Source organism: Phyllobates terribilis, unplaced genomic scaffold (assembly GCF_046119375.1).
Source record: "Phyllobates terribilis strain yellow unplaced genomic scaffold, ASM4611937v1 Scaffold_1__5_contigs__length_1240528914, whole genome shotgun sequence".
Classification (NCBI taxonomy): Eukaryota; Metazoa; Chordata; class Amphibia; order Anura; family Dendrobatidae; genus Phyllobates; species Phyllobates terribilis.
The window spans coordinates 128,496,432-128,516,058 of record NW_027362761.1 but is presented as its reverse complement, the minus strand read 5'-3'; the positions used below and the strand labels follow the sequence as shown (position 1 = coordinate 128,516,058).

The window sequence follows — 19,627 nt, the reverse complement described above, 5'->3', positions numbered from 1 at the left end:
ACACAATTCTTTATTGTTCTAAATTAAACCATACTTACCGTCACGCCCATTCCAGCTGAAGCCAACGATCTCCTGTAATGAAAGTAAAATAATAAACCAACCTCATCCTTACCTTTCCATGGTTCCCACGACAGCTTCAGCTCTGCTACATCGAGATGACAGGCTGGACCGCAGCAGAACGCCGCCATCCAGCCTGTCATCCCGCAGACACTGAGAAGAGCAGGCATGCTTGCGCTCCACATTGTCTCTCTGTGACGGCATAAAGATGAGCCGAGGTCATGTCCAATGAACTCGGCTCACCTCATGCACGTCACTTACAGCGTGGGAGAATTCTCACGCTGAAGCGCTGAGTGCAGGAGAATTTTCCCACGCTGTCAGTGAGGTGCATGAGGTGAGCTGAGTTCATTGGACATGACCTCGGCTCATCTGGATGCAGTCACAGCGAGACAGTGAGGAGCGCAAGCATGCCTGCTCTTCTCAGTGTCTGCGGGATGACAGGCTGGATGGCAGCGTTCTGCTGCGGTCCAGCCTGTCATCTCGATGTAGCAGAGCTGAAGGTGTCGTGGGAACCATGGAAAGGTAAGGATGAGGTTGGTTTATTATTTTTCTTTTATTGCAGGAGATCGTTGGCTTCAGCTGGAATGGGCGTGATGGTAAGTATAGTTTAATTTAGAACAATAAAGAATTGTGTGTTTATTTCAATTAAAGGACTTTATTCTGGGTGTTGTGTTTTTTTTAAATACTTTACTAGAAATTCATGGCGGTCATGTCTAATACTGGCGTGACCCCATGAATTTTGGGCTTGGGGCCAGCTGATAATACCAAGCTGGCCCTAACCCCTTTATTACCCAGTGAGCCACCGCACCAGGGCCCTGGATGAGTTGGGTACAGCGCCAGAAGATGGCGCTTCTATGAACGCGCCATTTTCCGGGGTGGCTGCGGACTGCAATTTGCAGCGGGGGGGGCCCAGAAAGCTTGGGTCTCCCTGGGCTGCAGATTCCAGCCCCCAGCTGCCTAGTTGTACCTGGCTGGACACAAAAATAGGGCGAAGCCCCACGTATTTTTTTTTTAATTATTTCATGAAATTCATGAAATAATTAAGAAAAAAAGGCCTTCCCTATATTGTTGTGTCCGGCCAGGTACAAATAGTCAGCTGGTGGTTGGGGGCAGTCCGTTCCTGCCTGCTGTACCTGGCTGGACACAAATATAGTGCGAAGCCCCACTTCAATTTTTTTAAATTATTTCAGGAAATTCATGAAATAATTAAAAAAAAATTGACGTGGGGCTTCGCACTATATTTGTGTCCAGTCAGGTGCAGCAGGCAGGAACGGGCTGCCCCCAACCACCAGCTGCCTATTTGTACCTGGCCGGACACAACAATATAGGGAAGCCCTTTTTTTCTTAATTATTTCATGAAATAATTTAAAGAAAATTGACGTGGGGCTTCACCCTGTTTTTGTGTCCAGCCAGGTACAACTAGGCAGCTGGGGGCTGGAATCCGCAGCGCAGGGCGGTCCAAGCTTTCTGGGCCCCCCCCCCGCTGCAAATTGCAGTCCGCAGCCACCCCGGAAAATGGTGCGTTCATAGAAGCGCCATCTTCTGGCGCTGTACCCAACTCATCCAGGGCCCTGATGCGGTGGCTCACTGGGTAATAAAGGGGTTAGGGCCAGCTTGGCATTATCAGCTGGCCCTAAGCCCAAAATTCATGGGGTCACGCCAATATTAGACATGACCGCCATGAATTTCTAGTAAAGTATTTAAAAAAAACACAACACCCAGAAAAAAGTCCTTTAATTGAAATAAACACACAATTCTTTATTGTTCTAAATTAAACCATACTTACCGTCACGCCCATTCCAGCTGAAGACAACGATCTCCTGAAATAAAAGAAAAATAATAAAGCAACATCATCCTTACCTTTCCATGGTTCCCATGACAGCTTCAGCTCTGCTACATCGAGATGACAGGCTGGACCGCAGCAGAACGCTGCCATCCAGCCTGTCATCCCGCAGACACTGAGAAGCGCAGGCTTGCTTGCGCTCCACAGTGTCTCTCTGTGAGGGCATCCAGATGAGCCGAGTTAATGTCCAATGAACTCGGCTCACCTCATGCACGTCACTGACAGCGTGGGAAAATTCTCCTGCACTCAGCGCTTCAGCGTGGGAGAATTCTCACACTGAAGCGCTGAGTGCAGGAGAATTCTCCCACGCTGTCAGTGACGTGCATGAGGTGCGCCGAGTTCATTGGACATGAACTCGTCTCATCTTTATGCCGTCACAGCCAGACACTGCAGAGCGCAAGCATGCCTGCGCTTCTCAGTGTCTGCGGGATGACAGGCTGGATGGCAGCGTTCTGCTGCGGTCCAGCCTGTCATCTCGATGTAGCAGAGCTGAAGCTGTCGTGGGAACCATGGAAAGGTAAGGATGAGGTTGGTTTATTATTTTTCTTTTATTGCAGGAGATCGTTGGCTTCAGCTGGAATGGGCGTGATGGTAAGTATGGTTTAATTTAGAACAATAAAGGATTGTGTCTTTATTTCAATTAAAGGACTTTATTCTGGGTGTTTGTGTTTTCTTTTAACTTTGACTATGGGGTTAGTAATGGGGGTGTCTTATAGACGCCTCTCCATTACTAACCTGGGCTTGATGTCAGCTGGCATTATAAGCTGACATCAACCCCAGCCCTATTACCCCCTGCCACCGCTACAGGGCAGCGTGGAAGAGCGAGGCTAAGTGCCAGAATTGGCGCATCCTATGAATGCGCCATTTCTGGGGCGGCTGACGGCTGGTGTTTCTAGCCTGGGAGGGGGCCAATATTCATGGCTCCTTTCCTGGGCTATTAATATCAGCCCCCAGCTGTCTGCCTAGCCTTTGCTAGCTATTAAATTAGGGGGGACCCCACGTCATTTTTTTTGGGGGGTCCCCCATTTTAATAGCTAGTAAAGGCTATGTATTCAGCTGGGGGCTGATATTAGTAGCCTGGGAAGCTCCGTGGGTATTACCCCCTTCCCAGGCTTCAAACATCTGCCCCAGCTGTCTGCTTAACCTCCGCTAGAGACTAAAATTAAGGGGAACCCCACGCCAATTTTTTTTAATAATAAATCCTTTATTTTAATACTAAATGACAAGTACAGTAACCAACACTATCACTGTACTTCATATATATGTGACTGACCTGTTTCTATCTATCTAATCTATGTGTGAAGCTCTATTCTGTCTGTTATAAATTGTCGGGTACAGATGCTGAATTGCCGGCCGGCTTTTTTAAAGAGACGGTGCATGAAAACACTATTATTTTTTTTAATAAATCCTTTACACTAAATGACAAGTACAGTAAGCAACACTGTCACTGTACTTCATATATATGTGACTGACATGTTTCTATCTATCTAATCTATGTGTGAAGCTCTATTCTGTCTGTTATAAATTGTCGGGTACAGATGCTGAATTGCCGGCCGGCTTTTTTAAAGAGACAGTGCATGAAAACACTATTATATTTTTTAATAAATCCTTTACACTAAATGACAAGTACAGTAAGCAACACTGTCACTGTACTTCTTATATGTGTGACTGACATGTTTCTATCTATCTAATCTATGTGTGATGCTCTATTCCTTCTTGTCTAAATTGTCGGGTACCGGTGTATGCCGCTGCTGAATTGCCGGCCGGCTTTTTTAAAGAAAGCGTCTTCTGAGCAGTTTGTCAGCTTTTGGACACCTTTGAAGGTGTTTTCTATGTGTTTCTATGTGTTTTTGTTTGCCTGCCATTGGTTTTAACGGTGTTCGACGGTGTTCTAAGGTGTTCGACGAACAGTTCCTCGAACATCCCGGTGTTCGACGAACCGAACCGAACCCGAACACTACGGGGGTGGCTCAACACTAATTATAAGTTCCCTTTAATATATCAGCCACACAAATCTCTTTTCTCTAATCTGTTGTTATGATTACCTGCAAAACAAATTTCAAAAGGGTTTTCTGTTTCCAGAAAAACCCTGTGCTTTACTCACTGTCCTCGGGTCCAGAGCCGAGTCGCTGCCACTGCTCCAGGTGTCTGTTATTGTCTTCAGAACTTATGTCACATTGACAGCGCTGTAGCCAGTCAGTGAGCTCAGCAGCTCTGCCCAAGTTGACGACACGAGCCGCTGAGCTTGGTAATTGGCTGCAGCATTGTTGACGTGATGTCAGTGCTGCAGACAGTAGCGGACACCGGTAGCGGCAGCAGAGCCTCCGAGCTGGACCCGGCAGGGAGGGTGAGTAAAGCAAAGTTTGGGGTTTTTTTGTAAACAAACTGCACCCAGTGGATGGATTTTCTGAAACCAGAAAACCCTTTCAATATTAAGTTATTTAAGCTGATTATCATCGCTAAAAATGTATATTTTAAAAAAAAAAAAATTGTTAATTCAAAAATGTTTAAAACATTAGGCTAGCCCAAATATTATTTTGTGGAGTGGACTTAGAAATGTAGTTTATGTTATTTACTCACATATATGGCACCATTAACACTACAGCACTTTACAGACATCATCACTGTCCCCATTGGGGCTCACAATGTAAATTCTCTATCACTATGTATTTGCAGTGTGGGAGGAAACCCATGCAAACATGGAGAGAACATACAACCTCATTGCAGATGATAAAGAATGCTAATTTTTGCATACTTAACTTTAGGTTTTCATCCTTGACCCTATTAAAATTCCTTCACTGAATTCTTTTTTACACCAAATTCCTATTGGCTTCCATGTGATGGGAGGGAAAGGGGAGAACCACTCTGTAATCTTCAACCAATCACAGAAAAAACAGCCATACTTTTAAATACATGGTTAAGATATCCGTTTACCGCAGGATGTAGCAGGCTCCAATTGTAAATGGTTGTAAAATACTGATGAACAACCACTCTCACAGCTATCATCCATGGAGGGAGTAGGTACTTGGTATTATAAATGCACACAGGTATGGGTTGTATAGGACGCCAGTCACACAGATACATATAGTGCACAGTGTCTGGCTTACAGCCTATTGGTCATGCCCAGCATTATGTAAGTACACCCCACAAGGATAACCAACATGACTGGGCCTGGCTGCATCCTGCAAAGAAGATAAATACATTAGATGTCAGTTGATATTTTGACCAAACATGGACCCTACTCTAAAATTAAAACCAATTCACAGAGAGGACATCAAATCCGCAATACATCTCGGAGGGATAAAAAAATATACTTACTAAAATATGGTTATAAGATGGGAGGTCTACACTGTGTTCCAAATTATTATGCAAATAATATTTTCTCAGATTTTCCCAAATTAGCTATATGAATTGCAGTCATTGTAATTTTCCAGTCAAATAACTATTAGAGTACAATTGAAAGGTTTTTGTACAAACTGCCTATGATAACAGTATATTTTTAAAAAAATAAAAAACTCAAACTGCACTCAAAATGCATGTTCCAAATTATTATGCACAGCAGAGTTTTCAACCTTTTCATTTTAATAAAGAACAAAATAATGGTCATTTTTGAAATTATAAGCATTAGCAGGTTATTACAAACTGAAATCAAACAGTTTTCAACTCAAAACTTTATTCTAGGTGATGTTACATTTGCACATAGGACCCCTTGTTCGAAAGGAGCTTCTGAACTCTCTCGTCCGTTGAATTTGTCAGGTTTTGGATAGTTTCTGCTTCAATTGTTTTGCATGAGGACAGAATACCCTCCCAGAGCTGTTGCTTAGATGTGAACTGCCTCCCGCCATCATAGACACTCCTTTTGATGATGCTCCAGAGGTTCTCAATGGGGTTGAGGTCAGGGGAGCATGGGTGCCACACCATAAGTTTGTCCCCTTTTATTCCCATAGCAGCCAGAGATGCAGATGTGTTATGTGCAGCATGAGACGGTGCATTATCATGCATGAAATGATCTCGATGGTCCAGATGGATGGAGTGGAGGATGGCTGGTTGATGGACACCCCATGCAAACACGGCTACGGCGCTAACAAGGAGGAGGTGGAGTAATGTTTTGGGCTGGAATCATGGGGAGAGAGATTGTCGGCCCTTTTAGGATCCCTGAAGGGGTAAAGATGAACTCCATAATGTATGATGAGTTTCTCAAACAGCACTTCCTTCCATGGTTCAAGAAGAAGAACCTTTTCTTTATTAAAATGAAAAGGTTGAAAACTCTGCTGTGCATAATAATTTGGAACATGCAGTTTGAGTTTTTTATTTTTTTTTAAATATACTGTTATCATAGGCAGTTTGTACAAAAACCTTTCAATTGTACTCTAATAGTTATTTGACTGGAAAATTACAATGACTGCAATTCATATAGGTAATTTGGGAAAATCTGAGAAAATATTATTTGCATAATAATTTGGAACACAGTGTAGTCTTTGCTTTTTATCATTTTTCTTAAGATTGTAACTGGCTGAACTTGCATGGCCAGTGTTTTTGTAGTAGCGCTTTGTAGCACTATAGAATGCAAACATGAAATGTATGAAATTTGAATTGCATTACTGTTCTAGAAAATAGAAAAAGTTGAGAACACTTGGCGCATAAATTGGCCAATTCATGTATACCCAACAGCAACGGTAAGGCGATTCTCCTTGCTGGGAACCTATCTAATATGAATACTCTCTTCGATTGAAGCCTACATTTATATGGGAAGGTAGGATCCTGCTATAATTAAAACCACCTGAGGCTGAGGAGTGGAGTGCTCAGTCAGAGAGCACAGTAGGTGGCCACAGGCTAAGCTTCATGGAAACCATCATTTACACTATATACAGCAGTACAATGGTATTGCAGTTTATAGTATAAGTGATCAAACGGTAATCATATGTTCACGTCCCCTAAGGAGGGGAGTAATAAAGAATACAGTTTACCAAAAAAAATAACTAAAATATACAGTACAGACCAAAAGTTTGGACACACCTTCTCATTTAAAGATTTTTCTGTATTTTCATGACTATGAAAATTGTACATTCACGCTGAAGGCATCAAAACTATGAATTAACACATGTGGAATTATATACTTAACAAAACAGTGTGAAACAACTGAAAATATGTCTTATATTCTAGGTTCTTCAAAGTAGCCACCTTTTGCTTTGATGACTGCTTTGCACACTCTTGGCATTCTCTTGATGAGCTTCAAGAGGTAGTCACCGGAAATGGTTTTCACTTCACAGGTGTGCCCTGTCAGGTTTAATAAGTGGGATTTCTTGCCTTATAAACGGGGTTGGGACCATCAGTTGTGTTGTGCAGAAGTCAGGTGGATACAAAGCTGATAGTCCTACTGAATAGACTGTTAGAATTTGTATTATGGCAAGAAAAAAGCAGCTAAGTAAAGAAAAACGAGTGGCCATCATTACTTTAAGAAATGAAGGTCAGTCAGTGCGAAAAATTGGGAAAACTTTGAAAGTGTCCCCAAGTGCAGTTGCAAAAACCATCAAGCGCTACAAAGAAACTGGCTCACATGAGGACCGCCCCAGGAAAGGAAGACCAAGAGTCACCTCTGCTTCTGAGGATAAGTTTATCCGAGTCACCAGCCTCAGAAATCGCAGGTTAACAGCAGCTCAGATTAGAGACCAGGTCAATGCCACACAGAGTTCTAGAAGCAGACACATCTCTTCAACAACTGTTAAGAGGAGACTTTGTGCAGCAGGCCTTCATGATAAAATAGCTGCTAGGAAACCATTGCTAAGGACAGGCAACAAGCAGAAGAGACTTGTTTGGGCTAAAGAATACAAGGAATGGACTTTAGACCTGTGGAAATCTGTGCTTTGGTCTGATGAGTCCAAATTTGAGATCTTTGGTTCCAACCACCGTGTCTTTGTGCGACGCAGAAAAGGTGAACGGATGGACTCTACATGCCTGGTTCCCACCGTGAAGCATGGAGGAGGAGGTGTTATGGTGTGGGGGTGCTTTGCTGGTGACACTTTTGGGGATTTATTCAAAATTGAAGGCATACTGAACCAGCATGGCTACCACAGTATCTTGCAGCGGCATGCTATTCCATCCGGTTTGCGTTTAGTTGGACTATCATTTATTTTTCAACAGGACAGTGACCCCAAGCACACCTCCAGGCTGAGTAAGGGCTATTTGACCAAGAAGGAGAGTGATGGGGTGCTAAGCCAGATGACCTGGCCTCCACAGTCACCAGACCTGAACCCAATCGAGATGGTTTGAGGTGAGCTGGACTGCAGAGTGAAGGCAAAAGGGCCAACAAGTGCTAAGCATCTCTGGGAACTCCTTCAAGATTGCTGGAAGACCATTCTGGTGACTACCTCTTGAAGCTCATCAAGAGAGTGCCAAGAGTGTGCAAAGCAGTCATCAAAGCAAAAGGTGGCTACTTTGAAGAACCTAGAATATAAGACATATTTTCAGTTGTTTCACACTTTTTTGTTAAGTATATAATTCCACATGTGTTAATTCATAGTTTTGATGCCTTCAGTGTGAATGTACAATTTTCATAGTCATGAAAATACAGAAAAATCTTTAAATGAGAAGGTGTGTCCAAACTTTTGGTCTGTAGTGTATATACTGTAAGTTTAAATCACCCCCTTTCTCTCCATTCATAAATGTAGATGATTAAAAGAAAATTCTAAAATGCTGATTTCTGTAATCACTGTGGAGATTAATAGCGCTTATGTAAGCAAATAAAATAAATACATTGAAATAATACATTTAAATTTCAGTTTTTCAGTCACCAAATTTTCCCAATTGGATGCAATAAAAATTGTTCAAAACATTGTATCTGTGCAAAAAAACAGGCCCCCTTATACAGGTCCATCAACATATATATATTTTTTTTTAAAAAAAAGCTAAAGTCTCCGAAACGGACAATGCAAAGAATTTTTTTTACAACTTCCTGAATATTTTTTTGCAACTAAATGATAAAACAAAATACCCATGGAGATTCATATTGTACATTATGTGGGAAGTATGACCTGGCATTGTAAAAACAAAACCTTAAAAACAATGTGGGAATTTAGTTAAATAAATGGTGTTATTCAAAACTACAATTCGGCTCACATAAAATAAGCCCTCATACAGCAGTGTCGATTCGGAAAGTTTATTTCTCTTCAAAGAGACAACCATATAACCTATTAAGGAATATAAACGTAATAGAGGTGTGGGGTCCGCGCTTGTTCTAATAAATGGCCATTCATCCGAATGGCTACTTGGTAATGTCTCACTTTCCCTGTCTCACCACAGCTTTCTCTGACAGATTTTCAATTTCCTTATTTTCTGTGTACATTGATATCTTCTGTAATAAGACCACCCACCTAGAAGACAATTACACTGTGGTTATTGTGTGTTTTTACACTGTCAAACTTTACACAATGAAGTTTCTTGGAATAGAAAACAGAACAGTTCAGTAAACCATGCTGCTCCCGTATAAAAAGTACTAGGTAGTTTACAATTAATCTTTCGTTGACAAAGTGTCTGAGTTTCGGGATCTTACCGATTCCTTCTCAGAACCATAATAAAAGGTCTCAACTAGTGACGAGTGAGCGTGCTCGTTTAATCCTTTTATCCGAGCACGCTCGGATGCTTACTGAGTATCTTCGGCATGCTCGTGTATTATATTCGAGTCCCTGCATCTACATGGTTTACATCAACACGTTAAGATTCCCTAACAAACAGGCAATCCCTGCATGTGTTGAGGCTGTCTAAAAGCCATAAATCATGTAGACGCCATGACTCAAACATAATATACAAGCACGCCACGATACTCAATAAGAACCCGAGCATGCTTGGTTAAAGGGTTAAACGAGCATGCTCGCTCATCATTAGTCTCGACGAATGGATTAGTAGACATTTTATCAATAACACTTGTTTTTTCCCTCCATGAAACCTTATTGCACATAGGGACCAGATTGGATCTGGGATTAGGGTCGACAGGGGCAGCTTCTACTTCCAACACTTTGGACAAAGCGTACACTGGTATGTGTACATTGTGTGACTGCAGACTGTGACTAATGAATCCATGAACTCCACTATTGCTATACACCTAAAAAGATTAAGGTATTTAGTGTTACATGTTCACACTCTCACACCAGGGAAACAAACGCATCACCTTCACTCAACTGGTCCCTGTACAGATCCTAGTCCCACAACTAAAAAATACCACCTCGGACCTGGCTCCCTAAAAGGCCGTCGAGGGGTTTCTCGTTACTCCAGAACAAACAGAAGGGAGGCCGCAACACACTATCAACAAGGAGATAGGAAAGTGTCAGGACAGATATGAGAACTCAAGGTTAGAAACTAAGACACATTTAAATCAGGTGAAAGTTAAGGAGTACCAAAATAAAAGTAACAAGAAAGACATCCCAAAAAATGAGCAGCGGTAAAAGGAAAAGGTGCTAGGAGGGAAAGCAAACCAACTTGCAGCTAGAATACAACGGGAGTTTACCCCGGACGGTAAACCCCTAAGATATTGTATTTTTCGGATTATAAGACGCTCTTTTTTTTCCCCCAAATGTGGAGCGGGGTGACAGGAGGCAGGGTCCGGTGCGGCAGGAGGCTGGCGGCGGCAGGAGTGGCGTGATGCTGTGGGCCCTGGGCTGCGAGGAGGGCGTGTTCCGGCGGTGCGAGGCTGCGGGTCCTGGGCTTTCATAAGATGTTGACTATTTTATTTAAAACATTTTTTTTTCTTATTTTGCTCCCGAAAATTTGGGGTTCGTCTTATAGTCCGCAAAATCTGGTAATGAGCTGGAACTCCTAAATATACATCCATCAGGAAATATAGCCAGCAAGGAATTGCAGGGAACAGATACTATATAAAGCCACACGCAGAATGGGATAGGGCAAACCAAAACGGGAAAATGGAAAACGCCTGGAAAGGAGCAAACCCAGAAGGGAGAATAAGGACAAAGGAAGAATCAGCCCAAACAGACCTCACATGAAGTGGGGAAGAGATGGGATCCAGATTTAGCCCTTAAATAAAACCTTGTCCGGGAAGGATGTGTAGAGCCTGGGAGAGTTCCACACCCCTCAATACATACTACGAAAAAAGGGCTTGTAGGATACATTTTTTGTACAGGTACACAATATGCTGTGGTCAATATACATACTGTGAATCAACACATTGCGATTAATGAGTACTTGAACTCCAATATTGCGATATATATATATATAATATTATATAAAAAGTAAGAGGCTTAGTTGACCTTTTTTTTGATCAAGAAATGAAAAAGGTGTACCTTAATTGTAGATGTTCTCTAACTTTTTTGACTCAGTCTACCCAACTGGACCTCATCTCTTCTTCAGTTCACATGAGGTCTGTTTGGACACATTGAGAAGTGAGTCATTAAAGTTGGGGACAATCTAAAATTAAGTTACACCCTGTTGTAATTGGATGGCTTTGTTATTTCTAGATCAAAAAATGTTAACTAAGTATTTCATGTTTTTTACATGTGTGGCTATAGTGGAGTTCATGTATTCATTAATAGCAGTATGTATGTACGGTCTATGTTTCTATATTGGGCAGATTGTATTGTGCACCTGTAAATTAAGGTGTACACAGGTGTCCTTGACGCACCAACAACAGGTGAGAGCCGACCCTTTCGGAAACATCGGGTTTCACCACCCATGCACCCAGATGCTTGCTCTACGAAGTGCTTTCACCCTTTTTTTCCAGGTATATTTGCACACTTACACAGGGAGGTATGTTTGCATCTGTTATTTTATCAACTCATAATTCTTTTTCCGTGTCTTTATTCAGGTAAAGGAGAAGATTATGATGCCCTCAGCATTAATGCTGATACATATGACAGCGACATAGAAGGGGCAAGCTGTGAAGAACGCGTCCATGAGATACCAGTTTCAACTGGTGTTAAAGCTACAGGACAACCTGACGACCTTGTAATGGACATTGAGAAAAGTGTGAATGAGATTTTGGGGCTGGCTGAGCCGGTGTTAGAAGAAGTACCTACTGTCTCTGCTGCTGTGCTCCCGGAGGACATTCAGCCCTCAGCTCAGCAGCTTGAACTCTTGGAGTTAGAAATGAGAGCCCGTGCGATTAAGGCCTTGATGAAAGCTGGTGATGTGAAGAAGACTTAGAGGGATTGTCTCATCAGAAACAGCCCCTTTTAAAACGCAGCTGATCCCCCCCCCCCCCCCCCCAGGTCCTGTTTTTTGCTTTCACCCCAAAACACCTAATTTTGCAGGGACCAGCCACGCATTACTTATGCAGTGGCCCATTGCAGGGAAAATATATACAACTGTCATTTATGTGACTACAAGAACTACTTAGTCCGTCAGGACGGGAGCCACTTATACAGAGCAGCTCTCTGTTCTAAATTCCCTTTATACAGTCTCTATATCTTGATGGGATATATAGATAGAGGTTGTCTTTAACCATTTCTTGTTGTCTATTATTAACAAAAATGTATTTATTACATTTTTCATTCCTGGCTGGGGTTTACATTAAAACTTGTGTCCACATTTGTGTTTTCGTTTCATAAAGGTTCAGTAATTTTAGGAATTTCAGCACTTATTTTTTTATTAAAACCTTATTTTCCCATTTTGTTTTTATTTTCTGATTTAAAAATTGCGGTTTTATTTTCTATACATGATTCTGGGGACGGCCATGTTGCCTGAGATACTGCACCGGAACTCACCTGAAAAAGTGCTAAACTAAAAGCAACAAAAAAAAAATGAACTTATACACTGTAATGTCAAAACAGCTTGCTGTGAATGTTTCATATTTTGGAACTTCTTTTAAAATTACCCCGTCACCCGTTTTATACCTTATAATCCATGCTCATCACCTTTTTAAAGCACATAAATGGGAGTTTCTTACAACCCTTTTCTACCTTCCTTGGAGGCCCTGCATACCTCCGAAAAAGTGTTTTATTCATGTCCTGCTCTGCTTGAAAATTGTGCAGTCCAGTACGATGGGAGATGCCAGATCGCACTCGGCACTGCCCTAATCCATTCGAAAGCCGCCTCTTGTATCTTGATAGAAGTGGATGATGTCTCCTACGTCATCCACACAGTGCTCAAAATTTGTGCAGTGAAATCGAAGACCTGCCTACGCTTCCCTCACTGCCCTATTGAACAGCCAGGGAGCTGATGACCTAGAAGTGAAACCTGCGCATTATGACTTCGCTCTGCTCTGTAGCAGAGGGAAGTGTGCCTGCGCAGGTCTGATTCAACTGCACAGGCACGAGACTTTGAGCACTTTGTTGATGACGTAGGAGACATCATCCACTTCCATTAAGATGCAAGAGGTGGCGTTTGAAGAGACTGGGGTGGTGCTGAGAGCCATCTGGATTTGCCCGTCACACTGGACCGCACATTTTGCATTCAGCGCGGGACATAAAGCACTTTTTCAGAGGTATACAGGGGCACAAATGAAGTTTATAAAGGGGTTGTGGGAACCCCATTTACATGTTTTAAAAGATGTTAGGCATGGTTCATAAGGTATAAAACTGGAGACAGGTTCCCTTTAACAACTTCAGGCTTCAAAAGCGATGAAGCGGCTAAAGTGAGCGACTGGTCCATTCTTCTGGCAGCTTCCACTTGAATTCTACCACTATTTCATATATAGAGTGTAAAAAAAAAATGTAAAAAAAGCCACCGCCGCAAAATATGTCAGAAAAGACGCTTCCTGAGACACCGCCCACGTTTTCATCAAGCATCTTCTTACAGCAAAAACTATGCAGGTTCGCCGGTATCTAAATAACGCCATGTGCACTTACCTTTAAAGTCAGCATGTTGACATTAGATGCTAATGAGTCCTCTACAGATTACTGTTTTCTAGGAGTATACTGGGATCTACACAGATGTTCTTCTGTAGAAAGGGGAGGAGGTAAGCTGTGACAATAATAAATATTGGATCCTGTTTTTATGCATATAGATAGTTAAAAAAAAATACTTGGAACATCATAACATGGTGTGAGAGAAGTATAAACTTAGAAAGTACAATCCAGAATTAAAATGTATACTCCAAGATAGTCTTATTATTCTCATTTACAGAATAGCACCATCATATTCTACAGTGCTTCACAGACATCATCACTGTCCCCATTGAGGCTCACACTCTGAATTCCTTATCAGTATGTCTTTGGAGTTTGGGAGGAAACCGGAGAACACTTAGGCATCTGTAATGCACGTGGTAGTGGAACCACTGCCGTGGACCGAGGAGAGCCTGGAGTGGCGCGACTAGACGAACACCTGACTCTTCACTAGAGCCCCTGATGGTGTGGTTAGACTTGACTCCAAATGGACACCAGGTGTTACTCCAGGACAGACCTCGGACACACAGCAACTGACCTCCAAAGGGGTAGGAAGCTGGAACGGCCAGGAATGGATGGCAGAGGCAGGTGCTGGCAGACTCGGATGGCATAGAAGTGGACATGGCAGCAGGCACAGCTGGTATACAGGAAGGTACAGCAGGTGCTGGCGGGACACGGCTGGTATACAGTCATGGCCAAAAGTTTTGAGAATGACACCAAAGTTATATTTTCACATGATCTGCTGGCCTCTGTTTTTTATTAGTGTTTGTCTGATGTTTATATCACATACAGAAATATAATTGCAATCATAATATAACCTATTGGTACTCATAATGACAGTTAGAATGAGTTAATGCAGCAAGTCAATATTTGCAGTGTTGCCCCTTCTTCTTCAAGACCCCTGTAATTCTCCCTGGCATGCTCTCAATCAACTTTTGGACCAAATCCTGACTGATAGCAGTCCATTCTTGCATAATCAATGCTTGCATTTTGCCAGAATTTGTTGGTTTTTGTTTGTCCACCCGTCTCTTGATGATTGACCACAAGTTCTCAATGGGATTAAGATCTGGGGAGTTTCCAGGCCATGGACCCAAAATCTCTATGTTTTGTTCCATGAGCCATTTAGTTATCACCTTTGCTTTATGGCAAGGTGCTCCATCATGCTGGAAAAGGCATTGTTGGGTGCCAAACTGCTCTTGGACGGTTGGGAGAAGTTGCTCTTGGAGGACATTCTGGTACCATTCTTTATTCATGGCTGTGTTTTTAGGCAAGACTGTGAGTGAGCCGATTCCCTTGGCTGAGAAGCAACCCCACACATGAATGGTTTCAGGATGCTTTACAGTTGGCATGAGACAAGACTGGTGGTAGCGCTCACCTCTTCTTCTCCGAATAAGCTGTTTTCCAGATGTCCCAAACAATCGAAAAGGGGATTCATCAGAGAAAATGACTTTGCCCCAGTCCTCAGCAGTCCACTCCCTGTACCTTTTGCAGAATATCAGTCGGTCCCTGATGTTTTTTCTGGAGAGAAGTGGCTTCTTTGCTGCCCTCCTTGAAACCAGCCCTTGCTCAAAGAGTCTCCGCCTCACAGTGCGTGCAGAAGCACTCACACCAGCCTGCTGCCATTCCTGAGCAAGCTCGGCACTGCTGGTAGTCCGATCCCGCAGCTGAAACAGTTTTAAGATACGGTCCTGGCGCTTGCTGGTCTTTCTTGGGCGCCCTGGAGCCTTTTTGACCACAATGGAAGCTCTCTCCTTGAAGTTCTTGATGATGCGATAGATTGTTGACTGAGGTGCAATCTTTGTAGCTGCGATACTCTTCCCTGTTAGGCTATTTTTGTGCAGTGCAATGATGGCTGCACGTGTTTCTTTAGAGACAACCATGGTTAACTGAAGGGAAACAATGATACCAAGAACCAGCCTCCTTTTAAAGTGTCCAGTGATGTCATTCTTACTTAATCATGACTGAATGATCGCCAGCCCTGTCCTCATCAACACCCAGACCTGTGTTAATGGATCAATCACTAAAACGATGTTAGCTGCTCCTTTTAAGGCAGGACTGCAATGATGTTGAAATGTGTTTTGGGGGTTAAAGTTCATTTTCTGGGCAAATATTGACTTTGCAAGTACAGTAATTGCTGTTAAGCTGATCACTCTTTGACATTCAGGAGTATATGCAAATTGCCATTACAAAAAATGAAGCAGTAAACTTTGGAAAAATTACTATTTGTCTCATTCTCAATACTTTTGGCCATGACTGTACAGGTGGACACGGCAGGTGCTGGCAGACACAGTTTGTGGACAGGGGACCTAACAACTAGCAAGCGTGCAGTCAAACTGACAACACGTGTTATGTGCTGTGCAGAGGGATCCAGCAAGACTGGCACAAACCAGCAAAAGCGCAGCCACAGACACACTTGGCACAATTTGGCCGGCTAGGCGAGCCCTTGAGGGCCAGGAATACTTTCACCCAGCTCCCAGTAAATGGAAGGGGGACTTTAGTAGAGCCCTTCCCAGGCCCACTGTCACCGGACAGCTGGCGTCTGGTGACACAGCTGGTGCCTAATCAAGAACCAGGTGAGTACTTCTGCAAGAACCCCAGGAAGTGAAGCCAGAAGAGAAAATGAGAAAACTTCTGAAAGATAGCAGCACTAATGCTAGCACCACTCACCACCAAGTACATAGGAACTTCAATAAACAGCAAAGGACTGGGCATTATTAAATAACCCACCAAATGATCAGGTGTTGAATACCTCCCAATCATCCCCAGATAGCCACTCCCTGCTAGTTTGAACAGCAGAATGGACAACATCCCACCATTGCATAGTGCCCGACAACAGCTTTCCTGCGTTGCCTGGCAACCGGAGTAATCAGTGAGAGACATGGCATCCCGCGTCTTCACACATCCTACAACACCAGAACGCGATGTTACATAAGATTGGGACCGTCTCCGTGCACGCGTAGTAGCTCTGCCTCCAGGATCAGCACAATGGCGTCGCCTGCGACCCGAATAGCGTAGCACTGGATCTGCTCCATTCCCAGGTGGGAACACAGAGCGATTCCTAACAATACGTTGCTCAGGCATCTCCCAACAGGTGGAGGTGCCTTAAATAATAAGTGTCACCCAGCTATTGGCTAGGGACACTTTAGGACAGTGTTTACTGTATCTTTAAGAGACCGGGGGTGCGCGTACGCCCTAGGCACAGTGTCCAGAGATCTGCCAGACGTGCAAACCCCAGGAGAGCGCAGCATTCGGAGGAAGAGTAGGCCGAGGATCGGGGCGGTGACTGAGTTGTCTTCTGCCGGGGGAGAGGAGGATGGAAATCGCGCAGGGATGCCAGCGCTACAGTAACTCCCTCTTTATGCTCCCTTTTTTTCAAGCCCAGGGCATGGATGTTCTCCTTGGGCTCCCATGATCTCTCCTCAGGACCGAACCTCTTCCAATGCACTAGAAAAAAGGTTTTTCCTCTTGCCCTTTTAGTGGCCAGAATAGTCTCTACCTTGAAGACATTTTCAGAGCTGACTGGAGCAGAAGTGGTACCCGGATCCTTGAAGAAGGATGACAGGCTTGAGGAGAGATATGTGGAAGGAGTTTGGAATACGTAAAGAGGCAGGGAGCTTGCGCTTGTAGAATACAGCATTTATCTGTTTGAGAATCTCGAAAGGACTGATAAAGTGAGGACCCAACTTGTAAGAAGGTAGCTTGAGACATACAAACTTCAAAAGAAAGCCAAACCTTGTCCCCAAGACGAAACTGAGGCGGGTCCAAGCACCTCTTGTCCGCATGTCTCTTCATCCGTCCTTAAGACTTCACCAATGTGACCTTGGTGTCTTCCCAAATTCTAGAGAAGCCCTTGGTGAGAGCTTCGGAGTAGTTATAACCCAGGGTAGCCTCACCTAATGAGGCTTTGGAGTTTCCTGGCTTCTCAAGAAAGGAGCGAATTAAATGTTTCCGACTACCGCAGTAGTAGCACCTCCCCTCTGAACGACGGACCTCCTGGCGATGCTTAGCCAGCTTCATGCAGTTGACTTGCATCGATTCGTAGGGTGGTGTAGAAAGCTGAGGTGTGCGGTAAGATCGGCTTCTGGAAGGTAGGAGCCAGGCACATAGGTCTTCTCTCGGATCACCTCCCTGGAGCACTCCTGAAACCCAAGGTCGATCCGGGTAGCCAGGGATATAAGGTCATCTAGAGAGGTGGGAACATCTCGACCTTCCAGTTTGTCCTTAATTCTCACAGGCCCTCCCAGAAGGTGGCTACCAGTGCCTCGTTATTCCAAGCAAGGGTACAGAAACACATGGCCTACTGGCCTACAGTAAGATTTCCCCTGCGCAGCCTGAGGAGAGAGGATGCTGCGGAAGAAACACTGTCATCAAAGACTTTGCAGAAGGCCTCTAGGAAAGTCTGAAGGTTGGAGATTAGGGGATCCCCTCTCTCCCATAAGGGATTGAGCCATTCGAGAGCCTCGCCACTAAGATGGGACACGATAAATGCCACTTTGGCCCGGTCTGTTGAAAACTGATATGCCAATAGCTCAAAGTTTAGCGTGCTCTAATTGAGGAAACTGCGGCATCATGTACAGTACAGACCAAAAGTTTGGACACACCTTCTCATTTAAAGATTTTTCTGTATTCTCATGACTTTGAAAATTGTACATTCACACTGAAGGCATCAAAACTCTGAATTAACACATGCGGAATTATATACTTAACAAAAAAGTGTGAAACAACTGAAAATATGTCTTATATTCTAGGTTCTTCAAAGTAACCACCTTTTGCTCTGATGACTGCTTTGCATTCTCTTGATGAGCTTTAAGAGGTAGTCACCGGAAATGGTTTTCACTTCACAGGTGTGCCCTCTCAGGTTTAATAAGTGGGATTTCTTGCCTTATAAATGGGATTGGGACCATCAGTTGTGTTGTGCAGAAGTCATGTGGATACACAGCTGATAGTCCTACTGAATAGACTGTTAGCTGCTTTTTTTTGCCATAATACAAATTCTAAGTAAAGAAAAACGAGTGGCCATCATTACTTTAAGAAATGAAGGTCAGTCAGTCCGAAAAATTGGGCAAACTTTGAAAGTGTCCCCAAGTGCAGTTGCAAAAACCATCAAGCGCTACAAAGAAACTGGTTCACATGAGGACCGCCCCAGGAAAGGAAGACCAAGAGTCACCTCTGCTTCTGAGGATAAGTTTATCCGAGTCAACAGCTTCAGAAATCGCAGGTTAACAGCAGCTCAGATTAGAGACCAGGTCAATGCCACACAGAGTTCTAGCAGCAGACACATCTCTACAACAACTGTTAAGAGGAGACTGTGCAGCAGGCCTTCATGGTAAAATAGCTGCTAGGAAACCACTGATAAGGACAGGTAACAAGCAGAAGAAACTTGTTTGGGCTAAAGAACACAAGGAATGGACATTAGACCAGTGGAAATCTGTGGTTTGGTCTGATGAGTCCAAATTTGAGATCTTTGGTTCCAACCACTGTGTCTTTGTGCGACGCAGAAAAAGGTGAACGGATGGACTCTACATGCCTGGTTCCCACTGTGAAGCATGGAGGAGGAGGTGTGATGGTGTGGGGGTGCTTTGCTGGTGACACTGTTAGGGATTTATTCAAAATTGAAGGCATACTGAACCAGCATAGCTACCACAGCATCTTGCAGCGGCATGCTATTCCATCCGGTTTGCGTTTAGTTGGACCATCATTTATTTTTCAACAGGACAATGACCCCAAACATACCTCCAGGCTGTGTAAGGGCTATTTGACCAAGAAAGAGAGTGATAGGGTGCTACGCCAGATGACCTGGCCTCCACAGTCACCAGACCTGAACCCAATCGAGATGGTTTGGGGTGAGCTGGACCGCAGAGTGAAGGCAAAAGGGCCAACAAGTGCTAAGCATCTCTGG

The 19,627-nt window shown here is 43.6% G+C and overlaps 1 protein-coding gene across 1 annotated transcript in view; it reads left to right on the top strand.

The window, feature by feature from the left end:
• The window catches only part of CAAP1 (caspase activity and apoptosis inhibitor 1), a 33,922-nt gene extending 21,410 nt beyond the window's left edge, over positions 1-12,512 (top strand). Inside the window, exon 6 of the mRNA XM_073667205.1 lies at positions 11,712-12,512. Coding sequence (XP_073523306.1) covers positions 11,712-12,049 — 338 coding nt within the window. The 3' untranslated portion in view covers positions 12,050-12,512. The remainder of the gene's footprint in view (positions 1-11,711) is intronic.
• The last annotated feature ends 7,115 nt before the right edge of the window (positions 12,513-19,627 follow it).